The 18,325-nt window shown below is 39.7% G+C and overlaps 1 protein-coding gene across 1 annotated transcript in view; it reads right to left on the reverse strand.

Annotated features, from left to right (window-relative positions):
* The window catches only part of LOC149284421 (complement factor H-like), a 52,529-nt gene that overhangs the window by 23,105 nt on the left and 11,099 nt on the right, over positions 1-18,325 (reverse strand). The window contains exons 8-13 of the mRNA XM_089496734.1: positions 17,884-18,066; positions 14,897-15,079; positions 13,812-13,988; positions 6,548-6,721; positions 3,436-3,486; positions 2,724-2,894 (exon numbers count right to left, since the gene is read on the reverse strand). Coding sequence (XP_089352860.1) covers positions 2,724-2,894; positions 3,436-3,486; positions 6,548-6,721; positions 13,812-13,988; positions 14,897-15,079; positions 17,884-18,066 — 939 coding nt within the window. The remainder of the gene's footprint in view (positions 1-2,723; positions 2,895-3,435; positions 3,487-6,547; positions 6,722-13,811; positions 13,989-14,896; positions 15,080-17,883; positions 18,067-18,325) is intronic.

Raw genomic sequence — 18,325 nt, forward strand, 5'->3', positions numbered from 1 at the left:
TCTGCTCCTCTGGGAAGATTGGCCCCAAATGATGGTGCAAATTGTTTGCTGTTGCTTTTGGCACGCAGGATCCAGTTGATGTGTCGGGTATGTTTGTTTGTAATGGCATGTTTGTTCCAAGTGGTGTAAAATTCAATATGAACCAGTCCAGGACTTTGTTTTGTGTGAAACTGTTTGTTTTCAGCCTATTTCTCGTAGGACACACAGATACTGGGTCCATCCTCTGCATTGTAACTGTGGAAAAAACGCCATAAAAAACGCCAAGGCAATAAACCCACATGGCTTTTTCATGGCGTTTTTTCTCTCCCATAGACTTCTATTGGAGAAAAACGCCAAGATTTCCTTGAAAAAACGCCAGAGTGTGAACATGCTGCGATTTTGAAAAACTGCCACAGAGCCCAAAAAAGCAGAAAAACGCCAAAGAGGACTGAAAAAACGCCAGACAGAAAAACGCCAAGTGGAAATGGCATTTTGCGATTTCCTATTGAAAAACAGCTAACATCTGGCTGCTGCGTTTTTCCACTAAAAAAACGCCAGGTGGCGCTATTGGCGTTTTTATTGGCGTTTTTAGCATAAAAAAACCAAGTGGAAACCTAGCCTTAGTGTGTTGTAACTTTATGTACTTTTCAGTATTTGCAGATGACACAAAATTAGGTAGGTAAAACACTCTAAACTAAACATTACCGTACTTGCTCAATTACCGTATTTGCTCGATTATAAGACGAGGTTTTTTCCAGAGCAAATGCTCTGAAAAATACCCCTCGTCTTATAATCAGGGTCGTCTTATAATTATACCTCAAATAGGTCTGATTATGAGACTAAGATCCAGATCCCCCGCAGCGATGCAGGGGACCTGGATCCTCCTGTGTTATGCCCCCCCCCCAACTTACCGGTGCTTCTGAGTCCCCGGTGCTTAGTCCGGGCTGCGTGTAGAGCTCTATGCGATACAATCGCGTAGAGCTCTACACGATACAATCGCGTAGAGCTCTACACGCTTCCCGGACTAAGCACTGGGGACTCAGAAGCACCGGTAGGTTGGAGGGAGGGGCATAACCAGGAGGATGCAGGGGACCTGGATCCTCCTGTGTTGTGCCCCCCCCTCCAACTTACCGGTGCTTCTGAGTCCCCGGTGCTTAGTCCGGGCAGCGTGTAGAGCTCTACGTGATTCGCGTGGAGCTCTACATGCTGCCCGGACTAAGCACCGGGGGCTCAGATGCAGGGGACCTGGATCCTCCTGTGTTATGCGCCCCCCCAACTCAGAAGCACCGGTAAATTTGGAGGAGGGAGGGGGAGTGTTAAATGGGGGTGTAAGGCATTTCTGGAGGCAGAGTGCCCTGTGAAATGCCTTTTAACCCCTTTAATGCCACTCAGCCTCCTGAAATGCCTTTTACCTCCCTATATGCCACTCTGCCCCATAATATGACTTTTAACCCCCTAAATGCCAGAGTGGCATATAGGGGTATAAGGCAATTCTGGAGGCAGAGTGGCACATAGGGGGTCAAAAGGCTTATCATGGGGCACAGTGGCATTTAGAGGGTTAAAAGGCATATCATGGGGCACAGTGGCATATAGGGGGTATAAGGCATTTCTGGGGCAGAGTGGCAAGCCAGGGGGCAGATGTTCATAACGGGGGGGGGGCAGGTTGAAAAAAAAGGAAATAAAAACAAAATATTTTTTTCAATTGTAACTTTTATTAAAAAAAAATAGTTTACATGAATTAACATTTACCGGTAAAACTTTTTTTTCTATAGGGTCGTCTTATATTCAGGCTTTTTTTTTCATAAATTAATATTCAGATTTTGGGGGATTGTCTTATAATCAGGGTCGTCTTATAATCGAGCAAATACGGTACTTCCAAGCAAAACATTATGGTCAAATTGGAGCACTGGGTTTTAATGTTGACAATAAAAACATATGTAAATAATACACAACTGCTGTATTTCCCAAAAAATTTAATGAAAAGGACTTGGGAATAATTGTGAACAATAAACTTAGCAACATTATTTAACGTCAGGCTATTACTCCAAGGTCCAGTAAGATACTGGCAAATTTAAAAATATAATGGTAAGATCCCACCTTGAATATGCAGTGCAAGTGTGGGCACTTGTTCGGAAAAAGACATTATGGCGCTTGGAAAAGTGCATAGGCCAGCTACAATGTTAATACGAGCAATAGAAAAAAAGGCATTTTAGAGAGTATATTATACAAATATATATACGATCCATTCTCTGATGCCATGTTCATTAATAAGACTGTGCAAATAACAAGTGATCATCCGTTCAGACGTTCATTTTCACTTAAAGCAGTGAATAGAGTTGTTTAGAATAAGAAAAACAAATATGTGGAATTTACTGCCCTCAGGGGTTGTGCTTTCAAACTGAATTTGACTTGGCAAGTTGATTTTTTACTATAGAACAGTAAACAGGGTTATAACTGACTTATAATTAGGACAGGAATAGCTATAGCTTGTCAATCCAGTGAGCAATCAGATTCCAGAAGGAAATTTTCCCCTTTTTTAGGCACAATTGGTAATCGGTTCCATTAGGGTTTTTTGTCTTCTTCTAGATCAACAGCAAAGTTGAACTTGATTGACTTGTGTCTTTTTTCAACCTAAATTTCTTTGCAACTTGCACTTTTATATTCCGTTCCTTAACTTAAAAACTGATAGTTATATGAACAGGCCATGGAGGTTGAGAGCAGACAATAAAGACATTAAAACTCACCTTGACAAGTTGGTAACTCTGGTTTCCAGCCCTCATTGGTACACTGGCTGCTTTTGGATCCATTAAGTCGGAAATTTTCGGCACAAGAAAACTGAACTTCTTTATCAATGGAGTAAGAACGTAAATGAGGACTTCTGATAACATTGCTTGTGTTTGGGATTGTACATTCTTCTGTAAGAATAAAAAAACATAAAAATCAAATATCATAATTTTTTTGTTTTGTTCTTGTTTGACTCTTAACAACTGTTCACTGGGTGCACTTGAAACAATTTACAAGTAACTCTTCAATTGTGTATCAACATTTCTTGACTGCTTCCTTGACTGGATCCTTTTTGTCAAATTTCCTTTCTATCTTACTTGGCAACACTTAAACAGTGCTGACCAGGGGAATGGCAAATGTTATTTTGTATGGTAATTGTGTTAGTTGTATGTATTATGGGATAATTCAGGTGGAATGTTGAAATTGAGGAATTTCATAAGGAGGGAAATATATAACTATCTTACTTTGAGGTTCTTCATTATGATTATCTTAATTCTTCACATTTAACATAAAAAATATGCATTTCCTCTGTGAAAATCTGGAGTGCTTTTCAGCAGATAAACCTCCTGAATAATTCATGTTATGTAGCATAAAGAGGGTGATTTGTAATCAGCCACTGCTGAAATAATATATTACAGTACTCCTCGTGTCTTCATCATATGTATATCATACCTGGTTGAATTATCCCTTCTGTATCATCAGTAGGTTCGTCAGAGGTTTTAGCTGAAAGAAGCAACATTGAATTTGCTTTAATCTAATCTTTTTATGGATTAATTTTAATAAATTAATTTATACGTTTATACCCATAGCAACCAACCACATTGATTTATTAAATGATCTGATCTTCTGAAACTATGAAAGCACAACAATATATATATATATATATATATATAGATATAGATATAGATATAGATATATATAGATATGTACATATATACAGTATAAGTAAACTAGAGGTTAGCTCTCAATGTTAGTAATGTTGTATAATACAACAGAGCAGGGCGAGTGTGTTTTAGGGATGCTACATTACATAGAAACATGACAGCAGATAAGAACCAATCAGTCCATCTAGTCTGCCCATTTTACCTGATGTAAGGACTCAAACTCATTGGTCTGGTCCTATAGTGAGCATAGTTTCATTTCTATCTCACAGATGTTTAAAGTCCCTCAATGTAGTACCTTCCATTACTTCAGCTGGGAGACTGTTCCATTTATCCACTATTCTCTCAATAAAGTAGAGCTTCCTTACATTTCATGTAATCCTCTTACCCTGGTTTTACATTATGACCTCTTGTTCGAACATTGCTCTTCCTTTCACTTTTTTTAATTAAATGTTTCTATCACATCTTTCCTCTCTCTTCTTTCCTGCAAACTATGCATATTAAGACCTCTTAGTCTTTCCTTATAATTTTTAGCCTTCAAACCACTTACCATTTTCTATCCCTCCTCTGAACTATCACCAATGTGTTAACATCCTTCTGGAGATGGGGTCTCCAGAGTTGTGCACCATACTCTAGGTGAGGATTGACCAGAGATCTGTAAAGTGGTACCTCTCTCGTCCTGCTATTGCAGTAATGCCTCTAGCTATACAACCCAACAATGTGCTTGCTTTTTCTGATGCTTTATCGCATTGTCTGCTTCCCTTTAAGTCATCCAAAATAATTACTCCTAAGTCTCCCTCTTTTGTTGTCACTGATATAACAGTGTATCCAATAAAAAATCCGCCTTGGGATTTTAACATCCCAAGTCCATTATGTTACATTTATCAACATTAAACTGCAGTTGCAACACACTAGACCATTCTTCTAATTCAGCTAAATAATTTGCCGTTTGACTTTTTCCACCTAGAAGGTCTATCGAGTTGCAGACTTTAGTTTCATCTGCAAAAAGAGACATCTTAACATTAAGACCTTGTGTAATATCACTAATAAAAATATTAAAAAGTCCCTGATCCTTGAAGTACCCTACTAGTAACAAGTCCTTCCTCTGAATATGCATTATTAACTACAACCTTCTGACTTCTCTAACTCAATCAATGCATTATCCATCAGTTTATTATGACATCCAAACCCAAGGCCTGCAATTAGCCGTTTTTCTGTGCTGGAGACAAGCACATACCTAAGGGACTACCTTTAAGTGTGTGGGATGTAAATACTAAGGGAAACAATTACTTAAATTGACACACCACTCATCATATGCACTTTAATATATATGATAGTTGTGTAGTCCCTTTTAAGTTGTAGTGTGCCACCTTGCAAATGCACTCATATGAACTTTAAATTAAAGCGGGTCTGTCAGGCAAGTTGTTACTCATTTATTGCACAGTTATTTGATTAGGAAACCTATAATAATATTGATCTATAACAGATGTTACTAGCTAATTAGGATGCTAATTCTGACCTATTACATTAGTTCTATCCTCATTCGGTAGTAGCCATTTTGTTCTGGAGTAGTATGTGAGATCAGTGATATTTCTTTTATAAAGTAGTACTGCCATCTTTTCATAAAGATTTTAACTTACAAATGGTTAAATAGTCCTTTTTACACTAAACATCTAACAACTATTACACTGAACAAATAACAAAAAATATGGGTTATATATATCCATATGCCAAAAGCTGAGAAGGTTGAATTTAACATTTATTCACACAAGAGACATATATTTTGTTCAGAAACTACTATAAATATTTACGTCCAATGTATGTAGTGGAAATAAGTCTGTATGTAATAGCACATGCTGTATACTTTTGTCTTTCAAGTTTTACAGACAGCAAAATTGTGATCTGCTGCTTAGTGAATGGACAATCAAGACCTAATTCATAACCATACCTGGAAGCCTCTGTATGAAGGGTTGCTTTCCTAGGTGTCTAGATCACTCTCCTCTTTCAGGGGCAGTGCATTGGTACTCATTCTCCATATAATTCCCCTCCCTCTGCCGATAATTTTAGTGCTATCTGGGGCAGGTGCAGGAAAAAATTGGCCTCAAACATGACAGTGATTTGTTTAAATCTCTACCCAAGTATAGGGGTAGTCTCACTCACTTCTATCCCACCCCTTGTGTTGTACTGATTCTGTCCCTTGCCATATTCAGCCCAGGTACTACTTCTGTACCCATCTCAATTCTAGTACCTCTCCTACTCCCATTTCTCCCGTCCTTCTACTGCCTCCCATCTATATTTAAACCTCATATTTGCCCCTATTCCTCCCCCAGAACCCCCATGTCCTCTGATTTTCCCCAAATCCTTTTCTCAATTCCTAAATTTAAAAAAAAATCATTAAACCCCCTCCACTATTGCCTATATTATATGACATGGGAGGGAGTCACATTTATGGTGGTGTAGTAGAGGAAGCAAGCAGCCAGTGTATCCTGAGATCTCCCTAACGTGCCAAAACTCATGTGGCTCTCTAGGGAGGAGCCCAATGGAAATACCCCTTCTTATTTGTAAGCAAGATATATGATAAAATAACTGTTCCAGAGTTTCCCTAAAAACGAAAATTCTAGGAAGTGGGTTCATGGTCTTATTGGGAATCCTCTATCAATTTTGTTCTTTTTCTTTTCTTCTGTGTGTTTATGAGTGTATGTGTGCTGCAAATAAAGGTTGAAACTAAATTTTGCAGCTCTTCAGTTCAATATTTTCTTATATCCAATGGCATTTATCACCATAACACCAAACTGTTTTTTATATACATGTAAGCTAGAAATACTGCTACCAAAATAAAACTGGCCATTATTATCCGTGCTAGATAAAATAGACCAAGACAACAAAAAATATTTTGGAGCTACCTTTACAACTGGGTACTTCTGGTTCCCAGCCATGTGCGTGACATGTTATTTCACTTGATCCAACTAGTATGAAGTTTTTTTTACAAGAAACTTCGACTTTCTCGCCTACTTTATATTCCTTCTTCTTGGGAGCTTTGGAAGTTTTACTATCTAATTGCAGCTGGCACTTTGTAGCTAAAAAAAGAAAAGGAAAGAAGAAAAAGAAAGTTACAAGAAACTTTGTGACCTTCTCATGTAGTGTTTGGTACATAAAGGGACTTATTCATTGATATTTCATTATCTAATGAAATATTAAGAGGAATTTATGGTTGAACTGTTCACCACTTAAACATATCCCTAGGATTATTCCCAGGAGACAAATGCTAAATTAAAGCTTAACATTAGACTCTGACATTAGAAGTGATAACTGACTGTTGTGTCTATCATTGGTGAAGAGATGATAGTCAAATCCATCATGGCTTTCCTAATGACACTTTGAACTATAAACTAGTAGGAATACTTACAAAGCATGCCATCAAATATTTATAATTAATACAATCTGTGAAAACCATTTCAAAACAATCTGCACAGAAATTTAAGAATCCTTTAAGAAATGCTAACATAGAAAATAAAAACCCACAGACAGGGAGAAGTCTTAAGGAGGCAGAAGGGAACATTTGAAAATGTATATATAATTCTGATACTTAAGGGCACACTCCAGCCATAATATGCATTTTAAAAGATGTCAGTTTAAATTTTCGTGGTGCCTGTCTTGCAGAATAGTTCTGCAGAATACCCTCATATGTATTGGACCCTATTGCCTGCCCCCTCTCTATTCCCAGCAGAAGACCTCCTGCAATGTGATATACTTACCATCAGTAAGTTCCAGGGTTTTTTGTTACATTTTTAAAGAATGTATATTTAAGTAAAATAATGTGCATTCTCTTTCTCTTGAGGCTGTCAGGGACATTATAATGTTCTCAATGTCTACTTTTAACGGACTGTCAAGTGTCAGACCATTGGCGTATTTTGTAATGTAAGTCATTGTATTGTAATTGTAAGTTTTGTATTACTGAGAGGATGATAGAAGTAGAACAGCCTCCCATCAGCAGTGATAGCAGTCAACACACTTAAAGGAATTTAGATATGCATGGCATAGACATAAGGCTGTCCTAAATTTAAAGATGAGCCCATTGGCTGGTTAAAGTTTGAGGCTTTAAAGTAGAAAAAACGAGGAAACTAGATGAGCAAAATAATTCTTATCTGCGCCAAATACTACAATTTGACTGCAAATGAAAACAACTCAGACCATCTAGTCTGCCATTATTTATGCTGTATATGCTCAAACCTTTAACTGGCCCTTCATCTTGTCTATGATTTAGGATAGCCTATGCAATCCATCTCCAATTCTTGACTCCAGCTGGTATCTGATTTTGACTATCCATCTGCCTGATTTGCCTTACAGCCCAACCTTTCTCCATTCCTTAACTCCAGCTTGTATCCGACAGCAATTATTCACCTCCCTGCCTGCTTGGTTACCGACCCTGGCTTGCCCCCTTCTGAATACTTACCTTAACTCTCAAGTATTACGGCAGGTTCCTTCATCCCCATTTATATATATTTACACCGATCCCCCCATAACATTATGACTACCTTTCTAATATTGTGTAGGTCCCCTTTTGCCACCAAAACAGCCCTGACCCGTCGAGGCATGGACTCTACTAGACCACTGAAGTTGTGCTGTGCAATCTGGCACCAAGACGTTAGCAGCAGATCCTTTAAGTCCTGTAAGTTGGAAGGTGGGGCCTCCATGGATGAAGCCTGGTACCATTTGTTCTCCAGGTAAGCGACGCATACGCACCCTGCTGCCCACATGGAGTAAAAGAAATTGTGATTCATCAGACCTGGCCACCTTCTTTCATTGCTCACGTGCCCATTGTAGGGGCTTTCAGCAGTAGACAGGGGTCAGCATGGGCACCCTGACTGGTCTGTGGCTACGCAACACAACAAACTGCGATGCACTGTGCGTTCTGACACCTTTCTATCAGAACCACTTTTTCAGCAATTTGAGCTACAGTGCCTTGTCTGTTGGATTGGACCACATGGGCAAGCCTTCACCCCCCATATGCATCAAAGAGCCTTGGCCGCCCATGACCCTGTTCCCAATTAATCACTTTTCCTTCCTTGGACCACTTTTGATAGGTACTGACCACTGCAGACCAGGAACACCCCCCCCCAAGAGCTGCAGCTTTTGAGAGGTCTAGCTGTCCCGATCTGGCCCTTCTCAAAGTCGCTTAGATCCTTTCGCTTGCCCATTTTTCCTGCTTATAATACATCAACCTTGAGGATAAAATGTTCACTTGCTGCCTAATATATCCCACCCACTGACAGGTGCCACAATAACAAGATTATCAGTGTTATTCACTTCTCCTGTCAGTAGTCATTATGTTATGGGTGATCAGTGAAAATGGTCTAAGTAGGTATACTTTAGTCACCCATGGGACCTACCTGTTATTCACACACTAGTACGCCACTTCGCTGTCTAAGAGAAATTTGTACCGACCTGCTCCAAAGCTGCACAGACTGCGAAGATCCATCACCAACCAGACTGCCTTTTACCTCTGCTTCTCTACCCACTGTTGCTATTTCAATTGTTTTTGAGAATTGCCTACAAAATCTCTAGTTTCTCCTTTCAAGTCTAATGCCACTGTAATGCGACTATTACCCTGGATCCCGTGGAGCAGAGAAGACTAGGAGTAGGTCAAACAAACCGGGTCTGTAACAGGAGATCACGGTAACAAGCCAAATCAGGAGACAAGCTTAAACAATCCGGGCCACAACGGGTTAATGAGGATAGTACCACATTTCTGATGATCACTTACCTGGCAGATTCAAATTATTTGGATTAACGGAATGCAGAAGATGACTTGTTTTCATATTAAAGTTGATAAAATGTTCTTTGGTAATTCGTTAATTTTCAATATTAATTTTGATCAATTTAAACCAATATTAGAAGGTAGTCTAATGAAGCAAGTGGGAAAAATGCTTTAACAGTAAAAAAAACCACAGCTTATTTCGGAAATGGCAGCCCTTATTGACATAATTCTAACTTACACCAGTCCTTTAACTAAAGCAGGGGCGTCCAACATGCGGCCCGCGGGCCAAATGCGGCCCGGGGAACCTCGAGGTGCGGCCCGTGTGAGATCGGCAGCCAGGATCACAAGAGCCCTGCTGCTTACTTGTGGGAGGGTCTATTCTCTGCTCCAGTCCTGCCTCCTCTGTGGGGAGAACGAGGGAGGCCGCGCCCCCTGCTGAAGTCTGTGAGCGGCATCGAGAGCTGTAGAGCAGGTAAGGGGGTGGGGGATGTGTGAATGAGTATGTCTGATTGAGGGAATGAATCTGTGAATGAATGAATTTGTGTGTGTGTGTGATAGCATGGATGTGTAAGTGCTGGAACCTAGGCATGATGGGACTGTGATTGCTGTTAGAAATCACACTCCTATCATGCCAAGTCAGCCAGTACATGCTGAAACCTGGCTAGCTGCCCCCCTTGTGTATTGATGCTGCCAGCAGTATGGGGTCTGCACTTACAGCCACCCTGTATCAGCATATACTGGCTGACTTGGGATGATAGGAGTGTGATTGCTAACCGCTAACAGCAATCACAGTCCCATCATGCCTAGGTTCCAGCATTTACTGGTTGCCTGGGTATAAAAAGAGTGTGTTTGCTGTTAGCAATCACACTCCTATCATGCCAAGTCATATTGTTGATTTTTTTTGTGTGTTACTTTTAATAAAAGTGTGGTTACACACTAAAATTGGACAAAAAATACAATGCCCAGCCAACCAGTACATGCTGGAATCTGGGTATGCCTGAGATTGCTGTTAACAATCATAATATATAATTTTTTTTTGTACAATTTTGGTGTGTAACTTACTTTTATTAAAAGTGTGTGGGGGGGTCACTTTCAGTTTCGGCTAAGTGAACCCTGAATTTTCGGTTTTGGTCCAGAATTTTCATTTTAGTGCATCGCTAAAATAAATAGAACTATTTCATTTTTACTTATTCAGAATCCTGAATTTGTAGGCCCAGAAATCCCAGAAATCAGTGAGAGGAAAAGTAAAGGTTTTGTGTCATTTACTTTATTTTAATCTGCATATCTTATTAAAGGCCATATTTTCTCTCAGTGAAAAATGAGTGCGGCCCTCGCACGGATACAATTCTGATGAAGTGGCCCACTGCAGAAAAAACTTGGACACCCCTGAACTAAAGTAACCAAATTAATTAGGAAACAAAGTAAAGTCTCTTAAAGTCTTAATCGTTGCATCATCATTAGTTAAAAGTGTAACATTGTCAAGAAAAAAAAAAAAGATCATATGAGGGGCGTACCTAGAGCATTTGGTACTGAGAGCAGATCCTAGATCCCCCCTCCCATTTTAAAATGTAAAAACACCCACACACACTCTCACTTACGAAAGAAGAAGAAGAGGCAAGAAAAGAAGTGGGGCTGTGGTAAAGGAGACAGGGACCCGGAAACAGTCAGAAGAGAAGCTAGGGAGACATTAAGAGAGAGGGATTTTCCCGGAGACTTGGGTCCTCTGTGTGCCAGTCTAGCAACCCCCTAATAAGCGATACCCGGGGTGGAAAGGCCCCTAAGTATGCCACTTGATCATATGATCTTTGAATAGAGGTATAATTCAAATTTTATAAAATATAACTTTACTTTCACATGTTGGCAGGGATGGTTCCCATCCTTTGTGATCACATCGACTCCTTTCTGATCCTATTAATTTGGTGCCAGGTGGACAAGAAAATTGAGCAATATCACCAAATTTATAATTCCTTTTCTGAGATTTCAATTGCCCGTTTTGGACTGTACATCTAGTTACTTAGGAAAAAACACATAATAAATAATTAAAAACATTGCTTTTATTCATGGGCAAAATTATTTCTTTTCTGCTGAGTCACTCTAAGTTTGTAATTACCGGTAGTTTTTATTTTATTACAATGTTTCTAATGCAGTTACTGAATCTTGTGGTTAAAAGCAAACTTTTAAGTAAGGGTAGAAGCAGAAGAGCTTAGTTTATTTGACTGGGAGACACTGCTTTATAAAAGAACACAAAAAGAAAACATTCAATGACTGGGGTAGGGATAAAAAACAATTATTACTAGACTTGTGCATTCGTATTCGGGCAAACATGAAAACGAACACAAAGGGTGCGTTTTCCTTGTTCAGCCCAAATACCGAACATGGCAGCGGCAAAATGCATACAAAGATGAAGACACACAACACGAAGAATCTTCATGTTCCTCTTCGTCTACTAATCTCCTTGGTCTCTTCCCCATCTAGCCTACCTTATCTACACAGCATCGCGTTGATGCCAGAGGAGGCCCCTGCAGGCGTCCAATAGGTTCACTCGCACGGCCCTTTAACTCCCAACTTTGCCTGGGTCTCCCCGTTCCAAAAGTTAAAGGTCCGTACAAGCGACTCTATTGGTCGTTCATACAGACCATTAACTCTTGGAGCGGGGAGACCAGTGGTCTCTCCCGGCCAAGTTGCGGCACCAGGATTTGAAAAGTCTGTATGAGCGACTATTGGTCGCCAGCAGGGGGCTCGTCTGCCATCAACCAATGAAGTACAACCAATGATGTTGCTCGTACAGACATTGAAAATCCTGGCACCAAAGCTGCTGCATAGTGCGTACCGCGTTAACCCCTTATTGACACGAAGAATGTAAACAAATATTCGCCCGAACCGAACACAGGAACGGGCGAATATTCGTAGTATACGAAGATTTTTTCCCCCACGAAGACGAACACGAGTCAGCGCCCGCTGACATCAGTGTGCAGTCCTGGCCGCGTCCTGCAAGGGAAGGGTCCGGGAAGCCGGAGCCCAGAAGTTCCCAGGTATGATGATTAGTTGAATTACTAACAGTGTCAAGAAAAAAGTTCATATGGTCAATCATTCTAGTGGTAGAATTAACGTAAAATTAGCCCAATCTGAATTTTATGTATCATTAATGTTCTTAAGTAGAATATAACTTTACCTTCACACGTTGGCAGCGATGGTCCCCATCCATAATGAAAACACTGACTCTTGTCTGATCCTATTATTTTGTAGCCACGTGGACAAGAAAACTGTACAACGTCACCATATTTATATCGCGTTTTCTCAGATATTAACTGACTGTTTTGTACTGTACATGTGATTTCTGTGGGAAAACATAATAAATAATTAAAAACAGTGTTTTTATTAACGTGCACCACGTTATTGTTTTTTGGGGTGCCATTCTAAGCTATTCAATTATGTAAATTGTGACCAGCTTTTACTAAATTACGAGAGTTCTAATGGACTTGCTTAACATTGTGGATGTTTGGTTGAGACAAAGTGTAAAAATTCAGGTTAGTTTGCCAGTTTTGTATATTCGCTAAACTCAAGCTTGGTAATTCAATTTGAGGATACACGGAAATAGTAGATATGTCAATGATAAAATTATGGAATGAAAAGGTCCTCGAGTATGATTTACATATATTATGCTATGAAATTATATATATACTTTCACCCTCACTGGTGTTTATTAATTTCAGGATAATGTAAAAAAAAAAGCATTATCTAGCACAATGTACAAAATAATTTGTAGTTGTTTGTGGATGATATGTAAACTTTAAATATATTTTTTTTAACCCATGTGCTTCAAAATAGGAGGCCAAGCTTACAATTCCCCAGAGGTGCAAAAATGTTGCTATACTAGTGGACAGATGTATTTTCTAAATATTTTTAGATATATAGCATTATTATTTAATTTATTATACTTGCCTAAATCTCATGGCTTCTCACTTCAATTTTTAATGCAAGCCTTATATTTTATTTTGAAATAAATTGTTTTTAAATGGATTTCACTATGAAATGTCCTTTTGCTTTTTATTATATGGCTACATCTTGTTGATTTATAGACTTGGAGTCCTACCTTTAGGAACTAGAATCACATGCTCCTTATCACATTAGTAAACATTTGGCTTTCACTTTGTTGAACCTGAATACTGTATATTACACAGAGGACTATTGTGTATTTTATTTTTCTTTCCTTACATATACACTCCAGTGCAAGAGGAACAACACCCTCTGGATGGTTAAAGATATTTATTACTTAAGTATGTTTACTTGTTTTCACATATTCACAATAAGGGTGCTCAGGTTCTAATTGGTTTTGCCCAGCCTTCCATGGTGAACAATGCGTTTCAACATCCAGCCCTTATAGAGTTAATAGCATAAAATAAACCTACCAATGCATTCTGGAATTACTGACCAGCCCCTGTAAAGACATTGAGCATTTTCAACTATTTTTCTGGTTTTAATCATAAATCCTTCATTACATTCAAAACGGATATACTCTCCAACATCAAATACACTTTTATTCGGGCTGTATTTTCCATTAAGTAATTGTCTCATTTCACAGGCCTCTGTAGAAATGGAAAGCAATAACAACAACATTATGTTATGCATTACCTCCCTCTCAGTCCCAAATAAAGAACATCAAATATACCAAGTGGCAGCTTAGTTAGGAGCTAAGCATGCTTTTTTAACAGCAACAAATTAACAGATATAGGAAAGGCTGAACTTGATGGACGCATGCCTTTTTTCAGCCTGTATAACTATGTAACTCAAAAAACAAAAACTGTCTGCGCTTCTTACCCTAATAAAGTTGGCAACCATTTTTTTTTTCCCTGTTTGCACATATTTGAGGTTGTTGGCTCCTCATTAGTCTGGTTGCAGCTTGCTGTCCAGGGGTTAATAGGGAGGAGGTTTAATTGCACCTCCCCCAACACATTAATAAGGTTTTGGTAGCAGTATAAACTGCTTTGTGTGCCCACTATGTAGGAGGTGAGAGTAGGTTCTCACCCTATTGAGAGTGTGCCTTGATGTGGCGGGTGAGCTTAATTATGCTTTGGCCAATTCATATAACCAAAACCTCTCATTTATATTATGTTTATATAGTTGCCAACTTTATTAGGGTAAGAAGCGCAGACAGTTTTTGTTTTTTGTATACATTGTACAGCCAATACACTGTTTTTGCAGCATGCTTACACCTGTTTGGTAGGCCTCGTATTATACATTTGTATTATTTGAGCCTGTGACTAGCTTAGCGCACCGACATTTTTTCTTTTAACTATGTAACTCAGTCAGCTCCTGTATGGTCAGAGGTAAGCTTCAGTAGTGAAGAACGGGACAAGATAGCTGTCAGAAGTAAGCAATTCTGCAAACATTTATTTTATGTAAGGTTTTCTTAATCATTTTGCTAAAAGTAAAACAAAAGGTTTAATGCCACTTCAATGTTTTTATCATAAGCGATAAATATTAAATTACTTACTGGAACATTTTGCTTGAGTAAACCTCCCATTAGGAAGACATTCTTTTTCTCCATTTTCTCCACCATTTGGAGTTGAATAGCCATTGTAACAAGTGAATTTCACTTTGTCACCACTCATATAAATACGTTCAGGATTCTCAAGATCTGCATTTTCAACTGAAGCTTCCTGATGACTACAGGTTTCTAATGAAAACAATAAAGTAAAAGTTTGCTCACCAAAAATATTTTATTCATGTTTACTTGGAGTACGTTTACACAATCACGGTTTACTACAAGTCAGTATTTTTTTTTTGTGTTCAACTTGTTGAAAAAATAAAAAAAACACTTACTTTATGTACAAGCTATAGCTCTGGAGTATAAGATGCAGTAAGATCAGTAGCTTAATGCTGCAATTAAAATCAATAGGAGCACTTTCTGGGCAGGAACTCTCCCTGAGCCAGCTAATTAGCAGTGGCATTGCTAATAACACATAGCATTGTGCTCCCCCAACTGAAACGCTGTTGGTGACTGCCCACTGGCCCCACTAGGAGCAGGACTGGTTGGCAGTGGCGACTCTAGAAAAAATATTGAATCCGGGACATGTGGTTCCAAATTTGCCCCCCCTGTAGCAACGCCACCGCTGGTTGGGGAGATCATAACTAAACAACCCAAAATAAAGGGAGTGCGAGGTCTGTTTAGACCTCTGTCTCCCTGCTCCCTCACAAAACACACCAGCTAATAATGCTGAGCGCATAGATATAACGGCATATCCCGGTGCTCAGCGCTTAAGCCAGGAGCTTCAAGATGGAGTGGTGACAGATAGGTCTGTATGAGCAGACCTCGTGCTTGCACCACAGAACTTCAAAAAGGTAAGTAAAGGGGAGAGGTAGTTATAGAAAGAAGGGAGGTAAAGTGAAATCGGAGAAGAGATAAAGAGAATGGAAGAGTTTAAATAATAAAAAAAAGATAATGAGAAAGAGGTATCAAAGAAAAAGTGGAAAGTTAAAAAACAAAAGGGGGAGGTAGGAAGAAAAAGGGAAAAAGAAAGAAAATAAGGAGCTATCAATAGCAGGAGAGCTTAAGAGAAAGAGGAGGGGAGATCTACAGAAAGGGGAGAGATAGGGGAAAAAAGGTGAGGTAAAGAAAAAAAGGAGGAGAGATAAAAAAAGAAAGGGGAGAAAAGGGAGAGATACAGAGAAAATGAGAGAGAAAAGAAGGAGAGATAAAGCGAAAGGCTGGGAAGTTAAGGAGAAAAAAATAAACATAAAAAACATTAATCAGGGGCATTACCAGAGCATTAAATTCCAGCACATAACTAGTTAATATAATGCATTACAAAAAACAATCAATACTAAACAGTGCCCCAGGAATTATTCTATACCTTTAGGCCAAAAACAGTAATGTTTGCATATATACATACACTGTCCATATACGCACGCCTTCCCATACAGACACATATACACTGCCCATACACACACCTGCCTATACACACACATATACCGTATTGGCTCGAATATAGGCTGCACTTTTTCCCCCCACTTTAAGTCTTTAAAGTGGGGGTGCGGCCTATATTCGGGGTCTAGCACCCGGGCAGGCAGCGGGGTTAGGATACAGATCCCCCGCAGCGGTGCAGGGGACCTGTATCCTACTCTCTGATACGCTCAGACAGCCTCCCCTGCCGGCAGTTCCCACGGGGAGAGTGCCGGCACGGGAGGTTGTCTAAGCGCATCGCACAGACGTTCACCGGCAGCGGCGATGCAAGCATAAACAACCTCCACTGCCGGCACGTCTGCACGATGTGCTTTAACAATCTCCCTTGCCAGGAATTCCCACGGGGGGAGTCCCGGCAATGGAGATTGTTAAAGCACATCGTGCAGACGTGCCGGCAGCGGAGGTTGTTAACGCTTGCATCGCCGCAGCCGGTGAACGTCTGCGCAATGTACGCTAACAATCTTCCTTGCCGGCACTTCCCACGGCGGAAGTGCCAGTACCGGAAGTTGAATACGCGTACTGCGTAGCTGTCCCCCGCCGGCCCTGCAAGATCCCGGGGAGTCTGCACCGGTAAGTGTAGGGGGGGGACCTCTTGGGGGCAGAGTGGCAGCATATCTCGGGAGGGCACATCTCGGGGGCAGAGTGCATATTTCAGGGTGGGATAGAGTGGCAACATATCTGGGGAGGGCAGAGTGGCAGCATGTCTGGGGAGGGCAGAGTGGCAGCATATCTCGCGGGGGAGAGTGGCAGCATATCTGTTCCACTAAGTGTTTATTTTTTTACTAAGAATTTTTTTCTTTAAAAAAGCACGGCCTATATTCGGGTGCGGCCTATATCCGAGCCAATACGGTATACACTGAGCATACACATGTCTGCTCATACACACACATATACACTGCCCATAAACATAAATATACACTGTCCATACATATTTTATATATACATAGTCGTGTGTAAAAGAAAGTACACTTTCTAGTGTTTTACATATCAGAACATAATAACAATCATCTGTTTCTTGGCAGGTCTACAAATTACATACACATTACAGCACATTACATATTACACTGTGTCATGATTTATTTAGCAAAAATAAAGCCAAAACGGAGAAGCCATATATGAAAAACTAAGTAGACCCTTACTGCTTCCATAGGAATTAAGAAGCTATGTAGCAGTCAGGTGCAGCTCATCAAATGCCCTTGATTAATTAATCAGCAGCAAGTCTGACCACCTCTATAAAAGTCGAAGTTTTAGCAGTTTACTGGTCTGGAGCATTCAGGTATGTGTTAACACAATGCCAAGTAAGAAAGACATCAGCAATGTACTTTTAGAAGCAAACAATTTAAAGTCCATCATTCTACAGTGAGAAAGATTATTCAAAACATTCAAGACAGTTGCCAATCTTCAAACGAGTGGACACGCATACTTTATAAGGAATTGGTTTTTATATTATTGTGTCTTTACATTGGGCTTACAACAATTGGTCTCTAAAATGGTATAAACTTTTTTATAGTACTTACTTAGACACCTTGGTGGGGGATTCCAACCATTTTCAGAACAAAGAGATCTGCCATAATAATCTTTGGATGGTGGAAAATATCCGCTGTTACAAGTATAGATTATGTCATTACCCAGTGATTTTGGAAACCAATAGTTGTAATAAAGACCTCCATTTTCAATGTTGGGCATATTACATTTTTTACCTGAAAAAAACAACAAAAACAGTGAATATTCACATAACAAAACAGTTATCAAACCCAAGGTTAAAATATTTTTTAAAGGAAATGGCTTTTTGGAACATAACATCCTCGGATCCTAAACTCTCCATTGGTACCCCGGGATTGACGCCGCTTCCTCTGGATCACCGCAAAATAGTGACTTTTTGTCGGGTAGGCGTTGCTGGCCATAGAACTGGTATGAAGACGCTGGGCTGTTTGGTGTTTGATGGGATTATACCGTATT

The sequence above is a fragment of the Sceloporus occidentalis genome, unplaced genomic scaffold, assembly GCF_023333645.1.
Source record: "Sceloporus occidentalis isolate IW3139 unplaced genomic scaffold, rSceOcc1.0.p SCAF_93, whole genome shotgun sequence".
NCBI classification, from domain to species: Eukaryota; Metazoa; Chordata; class Lepidosauria; order Squamata; family Phrynosomatidae; genus Sceloporus; species Sceloporus occidentalis.